This window comes from Hylobates moloch, unplaced genomic scaffold (genome assembly GCF_009828535.3).
Source record: "Hylobates moloch isolate HMO894 unplaced genomic scaffold, HMol_V3 SCAFFOLD_19, whole genome shotgun sequence".
Lineage (NCBI taxonomy): Eukaryota > Metazoa > Chordata > Mammalia > Primates > Hylobatidae > Hylobates > Hylobates moloch.
Genome location: NW_026652294.1, coordinates 32,872,775 through 32,896,955, shown reverse-complemented (window position 1 = coordinate 32,896,955; position 24,181 = coordinate 32,872,775). Strand labels below are relative to the sequence as shown.

The 24,181-nt window shown below is 55.3% G+C and overlaps 1 protein-coding gene across 3 annotated transcripts; it reads left to right on the top strand.

Annotated features, from left to right (window-relative positions):
* Positions 1 to 5,258: 5,258 nt before the first annotated feature.
* Positions 5,259 to 23,730, top strand: SLC43A2 (solute carrier family 43 member 2). Of its 3 annotated transcripts, none has more exons than XM_032137864.2 (9): positions 5,259 to 5,389; positions 6,878 to 7,011; positions 7,106 to 7,308; positions 7,629 to 7,775; positions 12,816 to 12,954; positions 16,341 to 16,473; positions 19,766 to 19,839; positions 21,369 to 21,492; positions 22,362 to 23,730. In XM_032137864.2, exons 1-9 carry the CDS (start codon positions 5,306 to 5,308, stop codon positions 22,521 to 22,523), a joined length of 1,200 nt encoding a protein of 399 aa, XP_031993755.2. In that variant the 5' UTR covers positions 5,259 to 5,305; the 3' UTR covers positions 22,524 to 23,730. The 3 variants fall into 3 exon arrangements, with proteins under 3 accessions (XP_031993755.2, XP_031993751.1, XP_031993752.1); XM_032137860.2 differs by adding an exon at positions 11,958 to 11,969 and having other exon boundaries at positions 5,348 to 7,011; XM_032137861.2 differs by having other exon boundaries at positions 5,348 to 7,011.
* Positions 23,731 to 24,181: the final 451 nt, after the last annotated feature.

The following is a 24,181-nucleotide window of genomic DNA, read 5'->3' as shown; positions in this document are numbered from 1 at the left end:
CCCAGCTAATTTTCTGTATTTTGGGTAGAGATGGGGTTTCACCATGTTAGCCAGGCTGGTCTTGAACTCCTGGCCTCAAGTGATCCACCTGCCTCAGCCTCCAAAAGTGCTGGGATTATAGATGTGAGCCACTGCGTCTGGCCTCAGGGTGATTTTTACTTTATTCTTTTTATACTTTGCTCCAAACATTTTGCGACAGATATGCTTTTCTTTTCTTTTTTTGAGACAGACTCTCACTCTGTCGCCAGGCTGGAGTACAGTGTCATGATCTCAGCCCATTGCAACCTCCGCCTCCTGGGTTCAAGCAATCCTCCTGCCTCAGCCTCCCAAGTACCTGGGACTGCAGGTGCACGCCACCACACCTGGCTAATTTTTGGTATTTTTAATAGAGATGGGGTTTCACCATGTTGGCCAGGATGGTCTCGATCTCATGATCCGCCCACCTCAGCCTCCCAAAGTGTTGAGATTACAGGCGTGAGCCACCACGCCCAGCCCAGGCATTGCTGTTCTAAGGAAAAGATCATAATTAAAAATACAAGATGTCGGTGTTGGTTTGAAGGCTACCTAGTGTGGTTCCCCTAAGGCACTCTACTCCCCTAAGGAATGGCCGTGCTGACCAGAATAACATGTTGGGAAGAATTTTCTTGGTGCTGGTAAGAATGTTCCAGGCGGCAAGAGGCAGGGCATCAAAGGGAGCAGCTGGGAGGCCCCTGCCCTGTCCGGCCTGAGGGCAAGGCCTCATCCATGGACAGATGGAGAGTCGGCCTCTTCCCCAGGTTCTGCTCTTCCCCATCCTGGATCTAGTGCTGGGGAGAAGAATCCAGAAGACCAGGCAGGGCCACATGGTCACCCCAAGCCCCTGTGGCTCTGTGGTCTGTAGTCTAGGTTAGGGTTAAGGCAGGCAGGCTTGAGATTAAAAAGGTAGAAGGAAAATGCCTAGCTAGCAAGCTCTGCTTTTCCGGAACATTCTCTAGCTCTGTTGAAAAGTTTGAGACACTCTTTTTGCCCAAAGGTGACTGCAGCAACCTACATGTCAGCCTCACCTGACCCTGCACCAAGGGAGCCAGGCTCTGGGCTTCCATCTGCCCTTCTGGCTGGGTTCCGAGCCTTCTTTGGGCCCCCCCATTTTTTTTTTTTTTTTTTTTTTTTTTTGAGACAGAGTCTCATTCTGTCACCCAGGCTGGAGTGTAGTGGCACGATCTCAGCTCACTGCAAGCTCTGCCTTCCAAGCAATTCTCCTGCCTCAGCCTCTTCCCCAGTAGCTGGGACTACAGGCAGCCACCACCACGCCCAGCTAATTTTTGTATTTCTAATAGAGACAAGGTTTCACTGTGTTGGCCAAGCTGGTCTCGAACTCCTGACCTCATGGTCCACCTGCCTCGGCCTCCCAAAGTGTTGGGATTACAGGCGTGAGCCACCGCTCCCGGCCCCTTTCTTTCTTTCTTTGCCCCGGCTGGGGTGGCATGCCGGGCAGTAACACTTCCCTCCTTCCGCATAAGCAGAGCAAATACTTGGATTCTCCCTGGGGTAGATATGGCCACGGAGATGCCTTTGCTACACTGCTGCCTCGCTGGAGTAATGGAGCAGCCCAAATATGTGAGCTTGGGAACCGAGGCTTGTCCCTTAAACTGTAGCATACCTGGGAGGCAGGTGCCCAGAGAGTAAGATTGCTCACCTGGGTGTGCCTGGGCACCCGTAAGCACATCACATTTCTTTTGTCTTCTGTTGGAAGGGATTTCTTTTTTTTTTCTTTTTTTTTTTTTTTTTGAGACAGTCTCACTCTGTCGCCCAGGGTGGAGGGCAATGGCAAGATCTTGACTCACTGCAAGCTCCGCCTCCCAAGTTCAAGTGATTCTCCTGTCTCAGCCTCCCAAGTAGCTGGGATTATAGGTGCCCGCCACCATGCCTGGCTAATTTTTGCATTTTTGTAGAGACGAGGTTTCACCATGTTGGCCAGGCTGGTCTCGAACTCCTGACCTCAGGTGATCCGCCCACCTCGGCCTCCCAAAGTGCTGGGATTACAGGCATGAGCCACCTCGCCTGGCCTCATTTCTTTTTTAATTAATTAATTTTTTTTGAGTCTTGCTCTGTCGCCCAGGCTGAAGTGCAGTGGCACAATCTTGGCTCACTGCAACCTCCACCACCCAGGTTCAAGCAGTTCTGCCTCAGTTTACCGAGTAGCTGGGATTACAGGCTCACATCACCATGCCCGGCTAATTTTTCTATTTTTTTTTTTTAGTAGAGACGAGGTTTCACCATGTTGGCCAGGCTGGTCTTGAACTCCTGACCTCAAGTGATCCACCCGCCTCGGCCTCCCAGAGTGCTGGGATTACAGGCGTGAGCCACTATGCCCGGCCTCTTTTCTTTTAAACAGAGTCTTGCTCTATTGCCCAGGCTGGAGTGCAGTGGCACGATCTCGGCTCCCTACAACCTTCTGTAATCCTGTAATCACTGCGACCCCCGCCTGGGTTCAAGTGATTCTCCTGCCTCAGCCTCCAGAGTAGCTGAGATTACAGGCATGTTCCACCAAACCTCACTAAGTTTTTGTATTTTTGGTAGAGACGGGGTCTCATATGTTCCCTAGACTGGTCTGGAACTCCTGACCTTGTGATCCGCCTGCCTCGGCCTCCCAAAGTGCCAGGATGACAGGCATGAGCCACCGCGCCCGGCCTCACTGTGACTTTTTGGTGTCCTAATAGTATCAAGTGGTATCTCATTGTGGCTTTGATTTGCATTTCACTATGATTAATGATTTTGAGCATCTTTTCATATCCTTATTGGCCATTTGTATATCTTCTTTGGAGAAATGTCTATTCAAATCCTTTACCCATTTAAAAAATTGGTTATTTCAAAAATCAGCTGGGCGTGGTGGCTCATACCTGCAATGGGAGGTGCTGCTCGGGAGGCTGAGGCAGGAGAATGGCGTGAACCCAGGAGACAGAGCTTGCAGTGAGCCAGGATCACACCACTGCACTCCAGCCTAGGAGACAGAGCGAGACTTCATCTCAAAAAAAAAAAAAAAATGGTTATTTATCATTTTATTATTGAGATGTAGGGGTTCTTTATATTTCTATTTTTAGTTTTTTGAATAACTGTTGGGCACTCTCTTTATATATTCTAGATGCAAGCTCCTGATCTGTGATTTGTAAGAAGTTTCTCCCATTCTGTGCATTCTTTTCACTTTCTTGAACTCCTGCCCTCAAGTAATCCCACTGCCGCAGCCTTCCAAAGTGCTGGGATGACAGGCACAAACCACCACTCCCGGCCTCTTTTCACTTTTTTTTTTTTTTTTTTTGAGATGGAGTCTCACACTCTTGCCCAGGCTGGAGTGCAGTGGTGCAATCTCAGCTCACTGCAACCTCCGCCTCCTGGTTCAAGCCATTCTCCTGCCTCGGCCTCCCAAGTAGCTGGGATTACAGGCATGCGCCACCACACCCAGCTAATTTTTGTATTTTTAGTAGAGACGGGGTTTCGCCATGTTTGCCAGGCTGATCTTGAATTCCTGACCTCAGGTGATCTGCCCCCCTTGTCGCTCTCTCTCCTTTTTTAACTTTAAAAAGATACAGAGGCAGGGTTTCGCCATGTTGTCCAGGCCAGTCTTAAACTCTGAGGTCAAAGGCAGCACTCTGGGATTGTAGGCGTGAGCCACTGCGTCCAGCAGATCCTATCTCTCAAAAAAGAAAAAAACGCCAGGCGTGGTGGTTCACGCCTGTAATCCCAGCACTTTGGGAGGCCGAGGCAGGCGGATCACAAAGTCAGGAGATCGAGACCATCCTGGCTAACACGGTGAAACCCCGTCTCTACTGAAAATACAAAAAAATTAGCTGGGCGCAGTGGCGGGCGCCTGTAGTCCCAGCTACTTGGGAGGCCGAGGCAGGATAATGGCGTGAACCTAGGAAGCGGAGCTTGCAGTGAGCCAAGATCACGCCACTGCACTCCAGCCTGGGCGACAGAGCGAGACTCCGTCTCAAAAAAAAAAAAAAAGAAAAAAGATTCAAGACAAATGGGGAGTGGTGGGGAGGGTAGGGGGGACGTAGATTAAGTCCCCATAAGTAGCCTGAATTTAATGAAATAGGTTGGTATGGCTATCCAGAGGGCAGCCCCCAAGGCCAGGGACACTGGGTGTGGACAGGAAAGGTTGGCTACACACAGTGTGATCTCTCTTGAGGTTAGAGGAGCTGTGCCTCTTTGGGAGGATGTAGTTTGCCCTTGGCCTGGATTTCTGTAGAATCAGCATGAGTTAGCCTTGAAGTCCTGCTCAGGTGGGCCCCCTCTTGCCCTGTACCCAGAATGAGCTGATGTGAGATGCTGAGAGTGGCTTCGTTGGGAAGAAGCCCGGGCCTTTCTTCCCGTTGGCCTTCTAGGATGCTAACTGCTAGGGCAGGACATCCTGTGGAAAGGTAATCCCCGGCTTGTACTGAGAAATTCAGAAGCAGGAGGCCGGGTGCGGTGGCTCGTGCCTGTAGTCCCAGCATTTTGGGAGGCTGAGGTGGGTGGATCACTTGAGACCAGCCTGGCCAACATGGTGAAACCCCGTCTCTACTAAAAATACAAAAATTAGCCAGGCATGGTGGTGGGCATCTCTAATCTCAGCGACTTGGGAGGCTGAGGAGGGAGAATCGCTTGAACCAGGGAGGCGGCGGTTGCAATGAGCCAAGCTCACACCACTGCACTCCAGCCTGGGCGACAATAGCAAAACCCCATCTCAAAACAAAGAAAAGAAAGAAAAGAAATTCAGAAGGAGGAATCCTGGGCCAGCTTCATCCTCAGACCGAAGAGAACTGTAGAATTCTGATTGACATCTTCCCAAACAAAGGTCAATTCTGATGGACCTCTCCAAAAGCAGTTTTTGCTGACATCTGGTCTTTCTGGGATGCTGATATTTTTATTTATAAAATGATGCTATTATCCCCAAATAGATTCTTATTTTTAACAGGCTTTCTTCCCTTTGAGGGCTGCCTGAGGCTCATAACTTTGTTCTCTGGCATCTCACTGTTACCCTGAAAAGACAAGAAGGCTCTTGGCTCTGCCAGGAGCAGAGAGATGGGGAGGGTTGCCAGCCGGAAAGTCAGACAACTGCTTGTATTCTGCGTTACCTCTCTCCTTGCCCCCATCAGCCTCAGTCCAGGAAGGTGAAGCCTTCAGTGAGCGGTCATTGAACTAATGCCCCTGTGAGTCACACAGGAAGGGGTGCAGGTGAAGAAGGGGCCTGATGGGGCCTAGTTCTCTGTCGCCTCCTCCTCCCCTTCCCCGGTGCATCCTCCCCACTGAGATTTCTCTGCTTCTTATCTCTCAGCTGCCCAATATGTTCGGCGACCTTCGGTCCACGTTTATTGCCTTGATGATTGGCTCCTACGCCTCCTCGGCAGTCACCTTTCCAGGAATCAAGGTGAGCACGTGTATTTTGCACTGGCGTCTGTGCAGAGGCCTGCTCCAGGCTCCTTCCGCCCTCTCAGAAGAGGGAGGCAATTGTGGGCACCGGGGGTGGCCCCTCTCCGCCACCCCAACCCGGGCAGGATGCACCTGGGCATCACAGGAGCGAGAAATGAAAACCGCGGGGCCTCAGGGGACAGAATTCACGCATGTGGCTGCAGGATCTGCCACAGGTGCATTTCTGGGCTGGGGCAGGGAAAGGGCGGTGGGTGAGTCTGTCTCCAGTTGTGAGTTCAGCCCCCGTCTCCTCCGTCGTCCTGGTGTCCCCCTGCTCCCCTGGCTTCCCCGCCCCCCAGCCTGCTGTTATTGTGCCGTTAGTCCCCGCCAGCCAAAGCACTGCTCTTAGCCAAGTGGTTCAGCTGTTTCCCTCCTAGGCAGGATTTTGAGCCTGTGGAAGTCACACAGGGTCAGGACGAAGCAAACACCTCACAGTCCATCAGCCCGAGTTCCCCAGACCCTGCGGCTCTGCCAGGGCCTCGTAAGGGCTTCTCCTACCTCTGACCCTCACACTAAGTAAAAGCCCCTTTCCTCAGGGGTGTGTGTAGGAATGCTGTTGGCAAGGAGAGGGGGTCACGGTGTGGGCTGGCCACCTGGGCATTGAGGTGGTGGGAGCTGGGACTCTGGGGCCAGCCATCCTATGGACTTGCAGAGATTCTCATGCCCCTGGAGCGGGGAGGATCCCGAAAGTTCTTCCTCCTCCTTCTTTTTGGGGGGGGCAGAGTCTTGCTCTGTCGCCCAGGCTGGAGTGCAGTGGCACAATCTCGGCTCACTGCAACCTCCACCTCCCAGGTTCAAGTGATCCTCCTGCCTCAGCCTCCCAAGGAGCTAGGATTACAGGCGCCCACCACCACGCCCGGCTAATTTTTGTATTTTTAGTAGAGACGGGGTTTCACCATGTTGGTCAGTCTGGCCTCGAACTCCTGACCTCATGATCCGCCCACTTTGACCTCCCAAAGTGCTGGGATTACAGGTGTGAGCCACCATGCCCGGCTTCCTTGAACATTTCTTTGGCCTCTGCCATGTGAGCTCTCAAAGGCACTGGGGAAGCATCAGTGGACGGGGCTGGCCGGTTCCCGCCTTCAGGGAGCTCCACTAATGCCAGACAAGCCGATGGATGGACCAGAAGCACCGTCCCCTCTGCTGGGCAGATCACTATGAGCCTGCAAGACGTGCCGTGATCATGGCGGGGTGGTCAGGAAGGCCTGCAAGTCGGGGGGCTAATGACATGCCAGGCCCAGATAACCAGCAGAGCAGGCACAGTGGGAGGACTGGAAGGCGGGTGCCTGATGCCCCCACGCCCAGGCTGGCAGGGCTGTGCCTCTTTGCGCGGCTCAGCACAGGGACAGCAGGGGTGGCCAGATGCCCCTGCCTGCCTCGGCTCTGGCCTCCCTGGGCTGACTCTGCCCCCTCCCCCACCCCACCCTGTCCCCGCGGTGCCTGTCAGCTCATCTATGATGCCGGTGTCTCCTTCATCATCATCCTCGTGGTCTGGGCCGGCTGTTCCGGGCTGGTTTTCCTCAACTGCTTCTTTAACTGGCCCCTGGAGCCCTTCCCGGGGCCGGAGGACATGGACTACTCGTAAGTAGAGGTGCCCCCGTCCCGCCTGCCCCCAGCCCCCGCCCCCCAGCCGGCGTCCTGGGCAGCACCCACAGACACTGTCCTGGGGCCCCAGGGTGAAGATCAAGTTCAGCTGGCTGGGTTTTGACCACAAGATCACAGGGAAGCAGTTCTACAAGCAGGTGACCACGGTGGGCCGGCGCCTAAGCGTGGGCAGCTCCATGAGGAGTGCCAAGGAGCAGGTGGCACTGCAGGAGGGCCACAAGCTGTGCCTGTCCACCGTCGACCTGGAGGTGAAGTGCCAGCCAGATGCCGCAGGTACCTGCGTGAGACCACAGCCGGGCGACGGGCAGGGAGTGCTCCGTGGGTATCGGCTCACCCCATTCCCACCTCACCCCAAAAGGGAAGGCGGCCCCGCCCTCCCTGTTCTGCAGAGGCGCTCAGGAAGGCTTGGGGGAGGGAAAGGGATTTGCCTGATTTCACATAAGAGGTGACCCCACCGCAGCGCCAACCCCGTTACCCTCACCAGGCCCGTCCCGAGGGGCCCCCTCCTGGCCTCCAGTATGGAGGGATCTGCACGGCCCCCGGTGGCGGGGACAGCGTGCCCCGGCGCTGAGCCCCGCACCCTCTCCCCGCAGCCGCCCCCTCCTTCATGCACAGCGTGTTCAGCCCCATCCTGCTGCTCAGCCTCGTCACCATGTGCGTCACGCAGCTGCGGCTCATCTTCTACATGGGCGCCATGAACAACATTCTCAAGTTCCTGGTTAGCGGCGACCAGAAGACAGGTAGGTGCCCCGGGCAGCCTCGGTCGCTGTCACTCCCCGGCCTGAGCCCAGCCCACTGGCCGCCGGCCGGAATGTGTTAGGCTGAGCCAGGCCAGCAGGGCCACGGGAAGGCCGCATCCCAGGAGCTGTCTGCGTGTCAGAGCTACTTCATCACTGCCAGCCCCAACTGTTTCTTCATGTCCCCATCAGGGTTTCCTGGTCCAGGAGGGAGGGAAGGACCAAAATAGCCTGCTGGGTGTGGGGTGCGGGGTGTGGGGTGTGTGTTTTCCAGTGCCTGAGGGGGAGGGTTGCCGTGTGTGTCTGTAAACGAAAACAGAACAGAACGCTCCACCTGAGCGTGGCTGAAAGACAGCAGGTCAAGCCCGAAGTCCTCCCACAAAGTGGCACGGTGGGTGCGTGGACACCCTGGGCGTCGAGGTCAGGACGTGGCTGGAGACGCTGGGGCAACTGGCCCACACCGGGATCTGCATCCCTCACCGCGAAACAGGGCGGGGCAGAGGCTTCCTCACAGCCTGCGATCAGTTGAGGCTTGTCAGCTCCAGCACACACAGCTGATAACCCACACTCCACTTTTCCACACAGCGCGGGTCTTCAGCTGATTAGAGGTTTCGATTCTACAGAGAAAGTCAGGACTTCCCCGGGGCCTGAGCTGAGTCAGCCTTAGTCATCCCCAGGCGGGACAAACACTCCAAATCCTTTTTATTGGCAGCCTCCCTGGTGTGCAACTTTTTCCAATGGTTTACTTGTTTTTATCAAGGTGAAGATACACTAGGACTTGTGAAGAATCAGTTATCAGGTTTTTAGGGGATGAGAAATCCAGCTTTATCAAAAGGAAAAGATAGCAAAAGGAACCAGATAACAGCCAGTTCTACTGTGAAAATGGGAATCTAGGCCAGGCACGGTGGCTGACGCCTGTAATCCCAGCACTTTGGGAGGCTGAGGCAGGTGGATCACCTGAGGTCAGGAGTTCAAGACCAGCCTGGCCAACATGGTGAAACCCCCGTCTCTACAAAAAATACAAAAATTAGCTGGGTGTGGTGGCGGGCACCTGTAATCCCAGCTACTCAGGAGGCTGAAGCAGGAGAATCACTTGAACCCGGGAGGCAGAGGTTGCAGTGAGCTGAGATTGCGCCACTACACTCCAGCCTGGGCGACAGAGTGAGACTCTGTGTACATAAAAAAAAAAAAAAGGCCGGGCGCGGTGACTCACACCTGTAATCTTAGCCCTTTTGGAGGCCGAGGCAGGTGGATCATGAGGTCAGGAGTTCAAGACCAGCCTGGCCAAGATTGTGAAACCCCATCTCTACTAAAAATACAAAAAATTAGCCGGGCGTGATGGTGGGCCCCTGTAATCCAAGCTACTTGGGAGGCTGAAGCAGAGAATTGCTTGAACCCAGGAGGTGGAGGTTGCAGTGAGCCGAGATCGCGCCACTGCACTCCAGCCTGGGCAACAGAGTGCGACTCTGTCTCAAAAAAAAAAATCCATGGAACACGCTTTGGGAAACCCTAATCTATCATGTCTTTTTCTTCCTTCTTGTTTTGAGGCAGGGTCTCTCTGCGTTGCTTAGGCTGGAGTGCAGTGATGCGAACACTGCAGCCTTGACTTCTTGGGCTCCCCAGGTGCGCCACCACACCCAGCTAATTTTTAAATTCTTTGCAGAGATGAGGTCTTGCTGTGTTGCCCAGGTTGGTCTCAAACTCCTGGGCTCAAGGGATCCGCCCCCCCTTGGCCTCCCAAAGTGCTGGGATTACAGGCGTAAACCTCCACGCCCGGCCTGGTAAACACTCAGCCCTGGAGTGGCGGAAACCCCAAGGTGTGCAGAGAGAGCTGGTCCCTGGCCCTCGAAAGGCACATCTCCCTGCTGCTGCATCAGCGTCTTTTACTCAGGCTCTCTGAGAAATCTTCTGCTGCCCAAGAGGAATGTGACCAACTGTTTCCTATGTTCAAAAAGTCAATTTCAAGTAGAGGAAGCCAGGCCAGGAAGGTTGGTCTGTGGCAGACGAGGCACTGGTTTTCCCCCTCCTCCTTCTGTGACCCGTTACACCCAACACCCGTAGCCCTAGCTCTGGCCGAGAGGCGGCTGCACGGTCTGGGTCACTTTCTGCAACTCATGAACTTTGTGGCTCCCCAGGAGCAGGTGTGCTGTGCTGCTGAGGAACGGCTCGAAGTACCAGAGCCATCGCCTCCATGTATGGCCCCATGACCACCCCCAGCAGAGGCTCCCAGGTGCTGCTTCCAAATGGAGACTCCAGGCCTTGCTGCTGCCCGGTGACTCTGCTGCCTCCCAGCGTTTGAGACCCGCCATCAAACAGGAGTGCAGATTCGGGGAAACCCTAACTAGCCAGGGTGCTGCCAGCTGGGAAGAGGCCGCCTTTTTTTTTTTTTTTTTTTTTGAGTTGGGGTCTTGCTCTGCCACCCAGGCTGGAGTGCAGTGGTGCAACTGATAGCTCACCACTGCCTCCGACTCATGGGCTCAAGGGATCCTCCCACCTCGGGCTCCTAAGTGTCTGGGACTACAGGTGTGTAGCCATGCCTGGCTAATTTGTTTTTTTTGTTTTTTTTTCCGTAAAGACAAGGTCTCGCCATTTTTCCCAGGCTGGTCTCAAACTCCTGTGCTCAAGCAATTCTCCCACCTCAGCCTCCCAAAGTGCTGAGATTATAGGCATGAGCCACAATGCCCAGCCAAAAATACAGCCTGTTTTTTTTTTTTTTTTGAGACGGATTTTCGCTCTTGTCACCCAGGCTGGAGCACAGTGGCGTGATTTCGGCTCACTGCAACCTCCGCTTCCTGGGTTCGAGCAATTCTCCTGCCTCAGCCTCCCAAGTAGCTGAGATTACAGGCATGCACCACCATGCCCAGCTAATTTTTGTATTTTTAGTAGAGACAGGGTTTCACCATGTCTCCAACTCCTGTCTGGTCTCCAACTCCTGACCTCAAGTGATCCACGTGCCTCAGCCTCCCAAAGTGCTGAGATAACAGGCATGAGCCACAATGCCCAGCCAAAAAGCCAGTCTTGAGATGGGGAAGACGTGGCCCGTGCTGTCACCAGCAGTGCCCAGTCCCAGCCAAAGTGGGCACCGCTGCCTCACTCTCCCACCCACCCTAGGGGTGTGGCACTTACTGGGAAGAAGCAGGCATTGAGGAACCAGAATTGAGGGGAGAAAACAGTCCGGGGCCAACAGTGCTTGGGGATTGAGGCCTGAAAATGGGAGCAGGGCACAGAGGCTGTGGCTGGCCAGATGAGTCGGGTGCCCCCTGCACCCCCACCCCCTAGTCAGCGGCCACCTGTCCTACCCTCCCTTTGTAAGCGTTGACAGGTGACATGTTTTCCTATTGTTGTCCTTGACTTGATAACAATCTAGGAGTTAGATACTATCATTTGTTTACATCATCATTTATGATAGATACTATCGTCATGTACAACTGAAAAATGAGGCCTAGAGTGATGGAGTAACTTGTTCAAGGTCAGAGCCAGGACCCACATATGGGTCTTAAGACACTGGAGCAGCCAAGGGCCTCTAGACCAGGACATTCCACTCGGAGCAGCAGCTCAGGGGCCACCAGGCCTCTGTCGAAGGGGGGCCACGGCCCAAGGAAGGGGAGCAGGCCCAGGCATGGTCCCCATTTCTTGGAGTGGAAGGGAGACCCATGGTGTCAGATGCCTTGGCCGGGCGTCTGGGGCGGGTTCTTTGACCTTTCCCTCTCTCTGAGCACAGCAGGAGGTAGCTGTGACAGAGCCGCTTCCCCCAGGCAGCGGTGAATCAGTGGTGACAGGGACCCTGATTGCACCAGGCCTTCCGCATGCCCACCACTTCCCCATCACGCTACCCGCCAACGTCACAGGCCTAATTCACCAGCCTGCCTGTGACCCGGCACCAGCAGACAGGAGAATGTCAGCAGGGGCCCGGGCTGGGCATTGTCCTGAGTCCACTTCCAGAGGCCTGGCTGCAGCTCCGCCTCCCCTGAGTGCCCCGAGTCACGCTTGGTGGGAAATGCAGTGCGGGAAATGTGCACGGGAAACGCAGTGTGGGAAATGCAGTGCGGGAAACACAGTGTGGGAAATGCAGTGCTTGCTGGGTGTGGAATGAGCCTGCCTCCTCTCCCATCTCTCTGTAGCAACGAGATTTCTGCCACTAACCTCTCTTCTTTCTGCTTTTTCACTTTTGCTTTCTTGATGCAGTGATGGCCACGGGTAAGCAGGGGGTGGGGGGTATTGTCAGGGAATGCTGTGATGTCCCCTCCCAGCCAGTCTGGAAAATCTACCGTAATTTTAAGTCTTTGAATATGGAAGCCCTGACATCAGAGCCCTGTGAGTGGTGCCTTTCTGGGATATTTCTTTCTTTCTTTTCTTTTTTTTTTTTTTTTTTTTTTTGTTTTTTTTTTTTTTTTTTTTTGAGATGGAGTCTTGCTCTGTTGCCCAGGGTGGAGTGCAGAGGCGTGATCTTGGCTCATTGCAACCTTCACCTCCTGGGTTCAAGTGATTCTCCTTGTAGCCTCCTGAGTAGCTGGGGTTACAGACGTGTGCCACCACGCCCAGCTAATTTTTGTATTTTTAGTAGAGATGGGGTTTCACCGTGTTGGTCAGGCTGGTCTTGAACTCCTGACCTCGTGATCCACCCGCCTCAGCCTCCCAAAGTGCTGGGATTACAGGCATGAGCCACCACGCCTGGCCGTTCTGGGTTATTTCTAGAGGCAGAAACTAACAGCCCATCACTTAGAAAGCCTCCGTCACAGGAGTTCCCAAGTCATAGCGACTTCCTGGAGCTCTGGGAAGGCCATTGTGACACTCTGGGTCTCATTAGCTGTTTCTTAGAAACAAGCAGGGGATTTGGAGCCAAGAAGAAGGTGGCCTGCCCCGTGCTCCAGCTCCAACTTCAGAGTTAAGGTCTCCGGGCTCCCCACAAGACCCACAGTGACAGGGGGTTCTGGGACAGACCCCAGAGAGCCTGTGGGGACCAGCCCCTTCCCAGCCGGTGCCAAGTCCCTGCTTCAGGGCTGTCTGCCGGGCGTCCCCATGACGCAGCGCCTTCCTCCACAGTTGGCCTCTACACCTCCATCTTTGGCGTGCTCCAGCTGCTGTGTCTGCTGACGGCCCCCGTCATCGGCTACATCATGGACTGGAGGCTGAAGGAGTGTGAAGACGCCTCCGAGGAGCCCGAGGAGAAAGACGCCAACCAGTGCGTAGGCAGGGCCGGTGCCCCGGCTCCCAGCCCGCAGCCCCTGCAGAAAGACCCCAGAGCCACATGTCAGGCACAGGGTGGGTGGGTCAGAGGGAGAGAGCAATGCACTCCCGCTCCTCCCGGAGTCCTTACAGAGACTCACTCTCAGCTCAGCATGCGTTTCAACTGCTCCCCTTTATGGAAATTCTTTGAAATTCTATGGAAATGCTGAAGTTTGAGGCCAGGTGCGGTGACTCATGCCTATAATCCCAGCACTGTGAAAGGCTGGGGTAGGAAGATCACTTGAGGCCAGGAGTTGGAGACCAGCGTGGGAAACATGGCCAGCCCCGCCCCCGTCTCTACAAAATAATTAAAAATTGGCCAGGGATGGTGGTTCATGCCTATAATACCAACACTTTGGAAGGTTGAGGTGAGTGAATTGCTTGAGCCCGGGAGTTAATGACCAGCCTGGACAACGTGGTGAAACCCCATCTCCACCAAAAAATACAAAAATGAGCCAGGTGTGGTGGTGCGCACCTGTAGTTCCAGCCGCTCGGGAGGCTGAGGTGAGAGGATCGCCTGACCTGAGGAGGTCGAGACTGCAGTGAGCTGTGATCGCACCGCTGCACTCCAGCCCGGGTGACAAAGCGAGACTGTGTCTCAAAAAAAATTTAAAAATCAGGAGGGCATGGGGGCATGTGCCTGTTGTCCCAGCTACTCAGGCGGCAGAGGCATCAGGACTGCTTGAGCCCAGTTTGAGGCTTCAGTGAGCTATGATCGTGCTGCTGACTCCAGTCTGGGTGACAAAGCAAGACCATGTCTCTTAAAAAAAAAAGTTTAAGAAGCATTGAGGGCCGAGCACAATGGCTTACGCCTGTAATCCCAGCACTTTGGGAGGCCGAGGTGGGTGGATCACCTGAGGTCAGGAGTTGAAGACCAGCCTGGCCAACATGGTAAAACCCCATCTCTACTTAAAATACAGAAAATTAGCCAGGTGCGGTGGCAGCGTGCCTGTAATCCCAGCTACTCAGGAGGCTGAGGCACGAGAATTGCTTGAACCCAGGAGGTGGAGGTTGCAGTGAGCCGAGATCACGCCATTGCACTTCCAGCCTGGGCAACAGAGCGAGACTCCGTCTCAAAAAGAAAAAACAATAAAGAAGAAGCATAGGCCGGGCGCGGTGGCTCACGCTTGTAATCCCAGCACTTTGGGAGGCCGAGGCGGGCGGATCACGAGGTCAGGAGATCGAGACCACGGTGAAACCCCGTCTCTACTAAAAATACAAAAAATTAGCCGGGCGTGGTGGCGGGCGCCTGTAGTCCCAGCTACTTGGAGAGGCTGAGGCAGGAGAATGGCGTGAACCTGGGAGGCGGAGCTTGCAGTGAGCTGAGATTGCACCACTGCACTCCAGCCTGGGCGACAGAGCGAGACTCTGTCTCAAAAAAAAAAAAAAAAGCGTGGAGTAAGATGGAAGAAAAAGAGACACAGGTGAAAGCGTGTGTGCAATGGCTAGCAGACCATTTTGCTCCTAAGACCACCCTCCCTCCACCTCTTGGCAGTGGCTACACCATCTTAAAGCCTCCCAAAGTACTGGGATTACAGGTATGAGGCATCGCGCCCAGCTCACATGGTGACTTTCATTCATTCCATTCAACCAAGCAGCCCACCAGCCCTTTGTTATCTGCCTGCAAGGTTTATTCCAGTCAGTTTGAGTAGTAAGTTGCTATGACCATATTATGTGTTAATAGAGTTGTTCATGATTGTGAAGATTAAACGAGGTACCGGAGTCCTACTTTATGCAAGGGATGGGCTCCAAGATCAGAGGATGAGTTAAACGCTGTTTTCTTTTTTCTTTTTTCTTTTTTTTTTTTTTGAGACAGAGTCTGGCTCTGTTGCCCAGGCTGGAGTGCAGTGGCGCGAACTCGGCTCACTGCAACCTCCATCTCCTGGGGCTCAAGCGATTCTCCTGCTTCAGCCTCCCGAGTAGCTGGGACTACAGGCGCCCGCCACCACGCCTGGCTAATTTTTTTTAATATATATTTTTAGTAGAGACAGGGTTTCACCGTGTTAGACAAGATGGTCTCGATCTCCTGACCTTGTGATCCGCCTGCCTCGGCCTCCCAAAGTCCTGGGATTACAGGCATGAGCCACCACGCCCAGCCAAACGCTGTTTTCTGTGGCTCCACACCTTCATGTGATAAGCTACGGTTTATTGCGTGAGGCCCTCCGCCAAGCACTCCACGCACAGTATCTCAGTGAAGCCTCCCAACACCACGGTGAAGTGGGGACCAGTGTTACACCCATTTTACAGATGAGGGAGCTGAGGCTGGGACGAAGTGGGGACCAGTGTTACACCCATTTTACAGATGAGGGAGCTGAGGCTGGGACTTGCAGTAGTTTGCCTGGGGCCGCACAGTTAGGAAGTGGTGGGCCTGGGACTCCCTGCACATCTGCGAGCACCCGGGGTCCGTTCTTGGATCATCCGGGGTGCCTGCGTGGGTGTGAGACTGGGATCGGTAATCGTTCATTCACAAGAGATAATTACAGAGGGTGCTTGGCTGGGGGCGCTGGCTCACACCTGTAATCCCAGCACTTTGGGAGGCCGAGGCAGGTGGATCACAAGGTCAGAAGATCGAGACCATCCTGGCTAACATAGTGAAACCCCATCTCTACAAAAACGCAAAAACTAGCGGGGCGAGGTGGCGCACGCCTGTAGTCCCAGCTACTCGGGAGGCTGAAGCAGGAGAATCGCTTGAACCCAGGAGGCAGAGGTGGCAGTGAGCCGAGATCGCGCCAGTGCACTCCAGCCTGGGTGACAGAGCGAGACTCTGTCTCAAAAAAAAAAAAACAAAGAACAAAAAAACAAAACAAAACAAAAAAAAACAGAGTGCTGTGCTATCTAGGTCAGGTCCTGCAGCCAAGGGGTTATTTGTGTCCACTCCAGTTCCATCTGCTGCCTGCTCATTTCCCCGTTACCCTCTCCTGTCCCCACAAGGGGAAACCCATTCACTCCCCTATTTGGCTTGTATCTGGCTTCTTATCAGCATCCTGCAAGATGTGGGTGAACTTGAAGCCAGTGGTGAAGTGAGGCTTTGCCATGTGCCAGCTACGCTACTACTTCTCTCCCCGTCGTCTTAGCTCAGCCTTCACAGAGCTCTGCAGTGTAGGGACGGCCATCTTCTCTGACCCGAGGCCCCCTCTGAGAGTCACACTCAGCGCTCCACTGAGAAGGGCCGGGAGTGTCCGTAGTGCTGGTCCAGCCCCGACACAGTCCCTAAAACGTGCCTGGGTGGCTTCTGAGTCTTGCGTCAGTTCACGGGCTGTGACGCTTGAGGCCTGACTTCTCAGGAGCACCCGGCTTCCTCCAGGGAGCCCTCCCACCCCTGCATGTTCTGTGTCTCCACAGAGGCGAGAAGAAAAAGAAGAAGCGGGACCGGCAGATCCAGAAGATCACCAATGCCATGCGGGCCTTCGCCTTCACCAACCTGCTGCTCGTGGGCTTTGGGGTGACCTGCCTCATTCCCAACCTGCCTCTCCAGGTGGGTGTGGGGCGTGGGAGGGGCTCCTCCCAATCTGCCTCTCCAGGTGGGACGTGGGGCAGTAAGAAGGCACATGTAAAGACTCAAAAGTGTGTAATGTTTCATGGAAGCCATCACAAAGCAGATGCTGACTTTCTTTATTTTTTTGAGACAGAGTCAAACTCTGTTGCTCAGGCTGGAGTGCAGTGACGCTATCTCGGCTCACTGCAGGCTCAATCTCCTGGCTTCAAGCCATTCTCCTGCCTCAGCCTCCTGAGTAGCTGGGATTACAGGTGCGCACCACCACGCCCGGCTAATTTTTGTATTTTCAGTAGAGGCGGGGTTTTGCCATGTTGGACAGGCTAGTCTCGAACTCTTGACCTCAGGTGATCCACACGCCTTGGCCTCCCAAAGTGCTGGGATTTTACAGGTGTGAGGCACCATGCCCGGCTCAGTTGGTGACTTTCATTCATTCCATTTCACTGAGCAGCCCACCAGCCCTTTGTTATCTGCGGAGGGCCTGTTCCCTGCCAGGCTCTGTGCTTGCTGCTGGGGGTGAGCTAGACACCTGGATTGTCTTCTGCAAAGGGACTCCTCCCCAGGAAGGCATGTCTTGCTTTTGGGGGCATCTTGCATAACCGTGGATACCACCATCATGCCATTTCCCGGAAGTGTGTGGGGTCGCTGTAGAGTTACTTGTTTTGCGTTGGCTCAAACAGCTGGAATCTGACATCCAAAGAGGTCTGGCCAATCTGTGGTGTTGGTGGGAGCATGTGCTCCCCTGTCACCAGAGTCTCACGGGGTTTCTATACTGAACAGAGTGGAGGAAGACCTTCATGATGGCTTCGTATCTGGATTCAAAAGCTTCATTCCAGGCCGGTGGCTCATGCCTGTAATCTCAACACTTTGATAGGTGGAGGCAGGTAGATTGCTTGAGCTCAGGAATTTGAGACCATCCTGGGCGACTTGGTGAAACCCTGTCTCTACAAAAAATATAAAAATTAGCTGGGTGTGGTGGCACACGCCTGTAATCCCAGCTACTCGGGAGGCTGAGGCAGGAGAATCACTTGAACCTGGGAGGCGGAGGTTGCAGTGAACTGAGATCGTGCCACTGCACTCCAGCCTGGATGACAGAGTGACTCTGTCTCAAAAAAAAAAAAACAAAACAAAACACACTGGGAGGCCGAGGCAGGTGGATCACGAGGTCAGGAGTTTGAGACTAGCCTATCCAAAGTGGTGAAACCCCGTCTCTACTAAAATTACAAAAATTAGCTGGGCGTGGTGGCACATGCCTGTAATCCCAGCTACTCAGGAGGCTGAGGCAGGAGAATTGCTTGAATCCGGGTGGCGGAGATTGCAGTGAGCCGAGATTGCGCCACTGCACTCCAGCCTGGGCGACAGAGTGAGGCTCTGTCTCAAAAAAAAAAAACAATTTCTTTGCCAAACTTTTGAGGCTTCTGAAACCTGATTTTTGACAGAGATTTTGAGTAAGGTGGACCTTATCACCTGCCTGGCTCCACCCACTGGTCTGTGAAAGCGGTCTAGCAGTAGGTTTTGGCCCAATCCCTAAATTTACAAATGGTGGAGGGACGCGAGTGTGGCTCTTGCTTCCAGACAGGTGTAGCCTGAGTCCAGATGGTATCTTGGGTCAAGTCCAGGAGGGAAGTAAGAGTCCCTCCCTTTTTACAGGTGGCTTTGAGATACGTTGAACACCCAGGTGTGCCCCACCGTGGGAACTGTGGTGTGTGCGTGCCAACACTGGGCGTGCAGAGCACAGTGGGCCGTGGAACATTTGTGCCAGCCCCGGGGGATGCTGCATCCCTCTGGCCCTCCCTGGCCTCCTGGGCTGCTTTCTCTGCAAGACTGGCGGACCTTTGCCCTAACCGCCTTGTCCAGTCGAGGGGCAGTGCTCAGTGGGGACAGTCATCTTTTTGTTTTATGTAGGTCTCACTGAAAGAAAAGTTGTAAAAAGGCAACAAGGCATTTGAGGTGGAGAGGCCTGCACAGCGTGTGCATATGTGTGTGTGCGTGTGTGTGTGTGTGTGTGTGTGGGCACTGGGCACAGCCCTCTTTCAACACTGCCAAGAGCAGCCCTTGCCCCCCCCCGCCACCCACATTCCTGGGAACAGGTCCTGGCTGCTGGGCGGGGTGGCAGGGCTGTGTACAGAAGACAAGGCAACCACAGGGACCTGGTGGCCAAGAGGACGGCTCTTGTGCCCGCCAGAGATCATTAAAAAGTGCCTCTCGGAGTTTGCAAACTCCTCCAGCAGCAGCCTTCCTGGGCAGGGGTCCTCCCACAGACAGCGACAGAACTTTACTAGGACCAGCCTGGGCAATATGGCGACACCCTATCTCTACTAAAAATAAAAGTTAGCCAGGTGTTGGAGAGTGCACCTGTAGTCCCAGCTACTCAGGAGGCTGAGGTGGGAGAATCTTGGCTCACTGCACCCCAGGAAGTTGAGGCTGCAGTGAACTGAGATTGCACCAGTGCACTCCAGCCTGGGCAACCAGAATGAAACCTTGTCTCAAAAAAAAAAAAAAATAGCCAGGCGTGGTGGCACGTGCCTGTAATCCCAGCTACTCAGGAGGCTGAGGCAGAACAATCGCTTGAACCCAGGAGATGGAGGTTGCAGTGAGCCGAGACCACACCACTGCACTCCAGCCTGGGGTGTAGAGCGAGAATATCCCAAAACAAAACCAAATAAAACAGAACAAACCACAAAAAGAAAACAAAACAAAAAGCAAAGAAACACTTCACGAGGGAGGTGAGAAAGCCACCATGCCCGGCCTATAATTTAATTTTTAATAATGACTGTGTTAGGCCGGGCACGGTGGCTCACGCCTGTAATCCCAGCACTTTGGGAGGCTGAGGCGGGTGGATCACAAGGTCATGAGTTTGAGACCAGCCGGGCCAACATGGTGAAACCCCATCTCTGCTTAAAAAATAAAAAAATTAGCCGGGCATGGTTTTGTGGGCCTATAATCCCAGCTACTCCGAAGGCTGAGGCAGGAGAATTGCTTGAACCCAGGAGGCGAAGCTTGCAGTGAGCCAAGATCACGCCACTGCACTCCAGCCTGGGCGACAAAGCAAGACTTCTTCTCAAGCAAAACAAAAGCAAACAAACAAAAAATGACTGTGTTAACGACTGGCTTGCAAAATTTCTGAAAATTCACAATTGGCTCCGGAGGATGGGGTTGATCCGACCCTAGGCTGATACTGCCCCTGAGGTGAGGGCCCCCAGGAATTGGAGGGTGGGGGCTGAGGGGAGGGTCCCTTAAGGCCTTATGCTCACAGTCTCCTTTTCCTCCCCAGATCCTCTCCTTCATCCTGCACACGATCGTGCGAGGATTCATCCACTCCGCTGTCGGGGGCCTGTACGCCGCCGTGTAAGTCTTGGAAGCTGCGGGTGGCCTGGTGGGCGAGGGTGTGGGAATGGCCGGGGGGAGGTTGCTGGTGGGACTGAGACTCTGAGGCAGGGTCAGCCTGTCCCAGAAGGGCTCATCTTCCTGCATCAGGGGACAGGTACCAGGGTTTCTGCTGGGTGTGTCAGGGAAAGGCCATACCTTGTGGGAAGTGGGTCCATGGGCAGACAGTTGGGTGCCCACAAGCCTTGGCATTCAACACGAAGTCAGTTCCCCCAGCCAGGGTCAGGCACCTGTGCAGCTCATTATGGCCTTAGGGGCCACCACCGAGTCCTGGGGCCGGCCCTGGCTGCTCACCAGGAAGGATGGGTAGGTTCTGGCTGCCTGAAGCTAAATGCCGAAGTTCAAATGGCCCTCATCACGGGCAGCAACATGGGTGACTGAGTGCAGAATACACCAGATGGGCCCCATCCACAGCCTCAGCACGCCCAGCTCTGGCCATGGCTTTCTCCAGCCCTGGCTAACATGAAACCTGTATCTTTTTCCCAGAAGCCCCAGAAACATAAGGAACCACGGTGGTTCCTCCTTCTCTGGCTCAGGCCTTGACCCAAAAACTGAAACTCAAATACCATCATCCACAGTCTCTGATGTGGGACCAGGTCATTCCTTGCTGGGATTCCTTTCCCACCTCTGGGCCAGCAGAGCCTGACGTGTGCTAAGATTTAGCCCGGAACTCTCTCCCGATTCCCGCAACAGCCCCTGGGGTAATCCCAGCTCCGCTTGCCCTCCGCCTGCCCCTCCCCAGGCCTGGCGGAAGCTGTGGCTGTCCTGGCAGGGTCTGAGGGAGGGGGCAGGATCTGTGGTGCTGAGTTTCCACGATTACTCAATGCTTCTCTCGACGAGGGCACTGCGGAGCCAAGTCCAGCCTCCACACTCCTCTCTGGGCCTGTTTCCCAAACCACAGGTCCCCGCTGGCACCACGCTTTCCACTCGGCTCAGCCAGACACCCACAGGCCCCGGGCACAGCTGAGTGGGATGGGCCCTCCCCGGAGTCTGGGACCTGGAGCTGGTCCAGAGAGAAACACTTTGCAGAACTGCCCAGCAGGGCCGGGTGCGGTGACTCACGCCTGTAATCCCAGAACTTTGGGAGGCCGAGGCAGGCAGATCACGAGGTCAGGAGTTTGAGACCAGCCTGGCCAACGTAGTGAAACCGTGTCTCTACTGAAAATACAAAAAATTAGCCGGCTGTGGTGGTGGGCACCTGTAATCCCAGCTACTAGGGAGGCCGAGGCAGGAGAATCGTTTGGACCAGGGAGGCGGAGGTTGCAGTGAGCCAAGATCGTGTCGTTGCACTCCAGCCCAGGCGACAGTGCAAGACTCCATCTTAAAAAAAAAAAAAACAAAAAAAAACAGGACTGCCCAGCAGGAAGGAATCCAAGGGCTGGCACCCCACCCTTCTCTGGCACCAACGGTGCAGCCCGGGGTCACCAGACACCTGGGGCCAAGCAAAGCCCAGGAGGGAGGATGGCTGTGAGCTGTCGCTTGCCCTGCAGGTACCCCTCCACCCAGTTCGGCAGCCTCACAGGACTGCAGTCGCTGATCAGCGCGCTCTTCGCCCTCCTGCAGCAGCCGCTGTTTCTGGCCATGATGGGTCCCCTCCAGGGAGACCCTCTGTGGGTAAGAGGGGTCGGGGGATGGTGGGTCATGGGCGCCCGCCCCCTTCTGCTAACTGCGAGCTGCAGGGCCCCCCTCGGGGGGCTTCAGGGCCCCGAGGACATGTGGGAGCGTTGGTTAGGATCGGTTAAGAGTCCCTTTGTGAATGGTGGCCAGGCAGGAGAAGAAACATGTCCTCTCTGGACCTCATTTGGGGGGAAACAGAACAGAGTTCCTGGGCCGGGCGTGGTGACTCACACCTGTAATCCCAGCACTTTGAGAGGCCGAGGCGGGAGGATCACTTGAGGTCAGGAGTTCAAGACCAGCCTGGCCAACATGGTGAACCCAGGTCTCTACTAAAAACACAAAAATTAGCCAGGTGTGGTGGCGGGTGCCTGTAGTCCCAGCTACTCGGGAGACTGAGACAGGAGAATCACTTGAACCTGGGAGGCGGAGATGGCAGTGAGCTGAGATTGCGCCACTGCACTCCAGCCTGAATGACGACGGAGCGAGACTTTGTCTCAAAAAAAAAAAAAGAACAGAGTTCCTGTCCCCGCCCCACCTGCGAGGGCCAGATTTCCTCACCAGGAACCAGGAACTTGTTCCAAGCCCAGAGGTTCAGATCAGCCCGTGTGCCCCTGTTTCCTGGGGGCCAAGGCCCTGAGGGTGGCCACGTGGCCTGTGAAGAGTTGGGAACTAGCACGCTGGAATACGGAATGACGGGCCCTGGGACCTCGTGGGCCTTCTTGTTTCGTTCCCCACTCCACTCGGTGACCTTCTCCCTTTTCCCAAACCCGAGTGGAGGGCGGGTCTGCAGCCTCAGCCCACCGCCACGCCCTGTGATGCGCGGCCTCCCTGCCTCCCTGTGATGCGCAGCCTCCCTGCCTCCCCAGGTGAACGTGGGGCTGCTCCTTCTCAGTCTGCTGGGCTTCTGCCTCCCACTCTACCTGATCTGCTACCGGCGCCAGCTGGAGCGGCAGCTGCAGCAGAGGCAGGAGGACGACAAACTCTTTCTGAAAATCAATGGCTCGTCCAACCAGGAAGCCTTCGTGTAGCGGCTGCCACTTCGGAACTGCGGTCTCCTGCCTGTGCTTCAGTGACTGACCCCTGTCCTGCCCCTCCAGAGTACCCCACGCACCCCCAGGACCCTCGCCATCTCCCTGCCAGAGTTCACGCTCCCTCCCGGGGCCCTGCCTCAGAGCTCTGGTGCAAGGACGGGAGAGGGCCCGGGACATGCAAGTTTTCTCCTGCCGAACGCAGGGGCTGCCCTGACTTTGCTCTGCCGCCCCCCCCAAAGGACCCGGGGCCCGGGGTCTCCGCGGCGCCTGCAGGAGGAGCCAGGAACACCGGGCAGTCAGGCGCTCTCCCGCCAGTGTCTGGATTCTGCCTCTTGCCAAAGCAGAGGGGGCTGCCGTCCCCTGCCTGCCACCTGCTCCTCGGCTGCATGCCCACGGCCGTACCTGCCTGAGGACAAAGGCTTGCACTGTCTCGCCCGTGCCTGGCCCCCACCCCCTCCCCGGCCAGTCTGAGGCTGCCTGAGGAAGGAAGGACCCGCTTCCTGTTGTTGGTGCTAATTCCTTTGTAATTCCAGCGCCCTGTCGCCTGTCCACCCCTTGGAGGCCAGTGGAGAAGCCCCACCTGGCTTACGCCCTGGGGAGGGTTTAGCGGGCTTGGTGGACAGGGTCGCCCGTGGCGCCTCGCCTCCTCCCCCAGGGCCTATGCCGGGGACACGTTTCCACTGTCACCCTCGTTCCTGTCGCCACCTGAAGGGAATTTGAGGACCGCTGCCAGGGCACCCCCTGCATACACACAGCTGCTTTTTATGGGGGTGGACGAAAGGCTGTGGCCGGCAGACACGGAGGTCCAGGCCGGGGTGCGGACGTGGGTGGGTCCGAGGGGTGTGTGGGGTCAGGTGGGCTGTAGGAGTTAGCCCTTATCCCCACCGAGCAGGCGGGAACCGCCAGGCCTGCAGCTGCGCCAGCGCCCAGGAGCCATCCTGGCGTGGGGCCGGGAGCTTGTCCAAGGCCACAGGCCCACAGCACCCCCTGCTGGCGGGCTCCGCTGGGCCCTGGAGCTGATGACGGGGGAGGCGTCCGCCTGGCCCACCAACCCACCCACCTTGACTGCCCCCAGAAGTGTGTCTTGAGACCTCCTGGGCGTGCTTAGAGGGGTGAGTTGATGTTTGCATTTTTAGTTATTTTCTCTTCAGTTTTATTAGACTTCTTTTTTTATAAAGCAATAAATCCATTTTCCTCCTGGTAAGGGATGCCCCTTCTGGCATATCAGTTAATAGCTGCATGTGCCTATTTTGAGCTTGAGAAGAAAAGGCAGGACAAGATTCTCTGCCACCGACCAGCTCCAGCCATACCCAGCTGCTCTTCGTCTCTCTGGGGGACTGCTGACAGTGGGCCAGGAAAAGACCTTACTCCCCCACCCCCAAACAAACTCTGCTTGTGCAGACATCTTAGAAGTGTGAGCCACCCTCCTCTGCCGATTTCCCAGCCAAACAGGCGAATCCTGGTCCCTTTCCATCCCTACACCCTTCCACAACCCTGAAGATTCCCGCTGGGTTCTGCAGGCTCAGAGCAGTTCAGGATGTGGGTGTGGGGGAGGGGGATGAAAGGAGAAGAGGAAAGGGCAGGTCCAGGCCACATTCACGCTCCGCATTAACAGCTTGGGCGGCTGGAACACACATCTCCTAGGCTTTAGTTCA

Excerpts from the sequence above, each read along its gene's own strand:
- SLC43A2 (XM_032137860.2), top strand. The coding sequence starts at position 6,548 with ATGGACCAGAAGCACCGTCCCCTCTGCTGGGCAGATCACTATGAGCCT. Across the intron at positions 7,012-7,105 it reads CCGGAGGACATGGACTACTC|GGTGAAGATCAAGTTCAGCT; the intron begins GTAAGTAGAGGT and ends CTGGGGCCCCAG. Across the intron at positions 7,309-7,628 it reads GTGCCAGCCAGATGCCGCAG|CCGCCCCCTCCTTCATGCAC; the intron begins GTACCTGCGTGA and ends CTCTCCCCGCAG.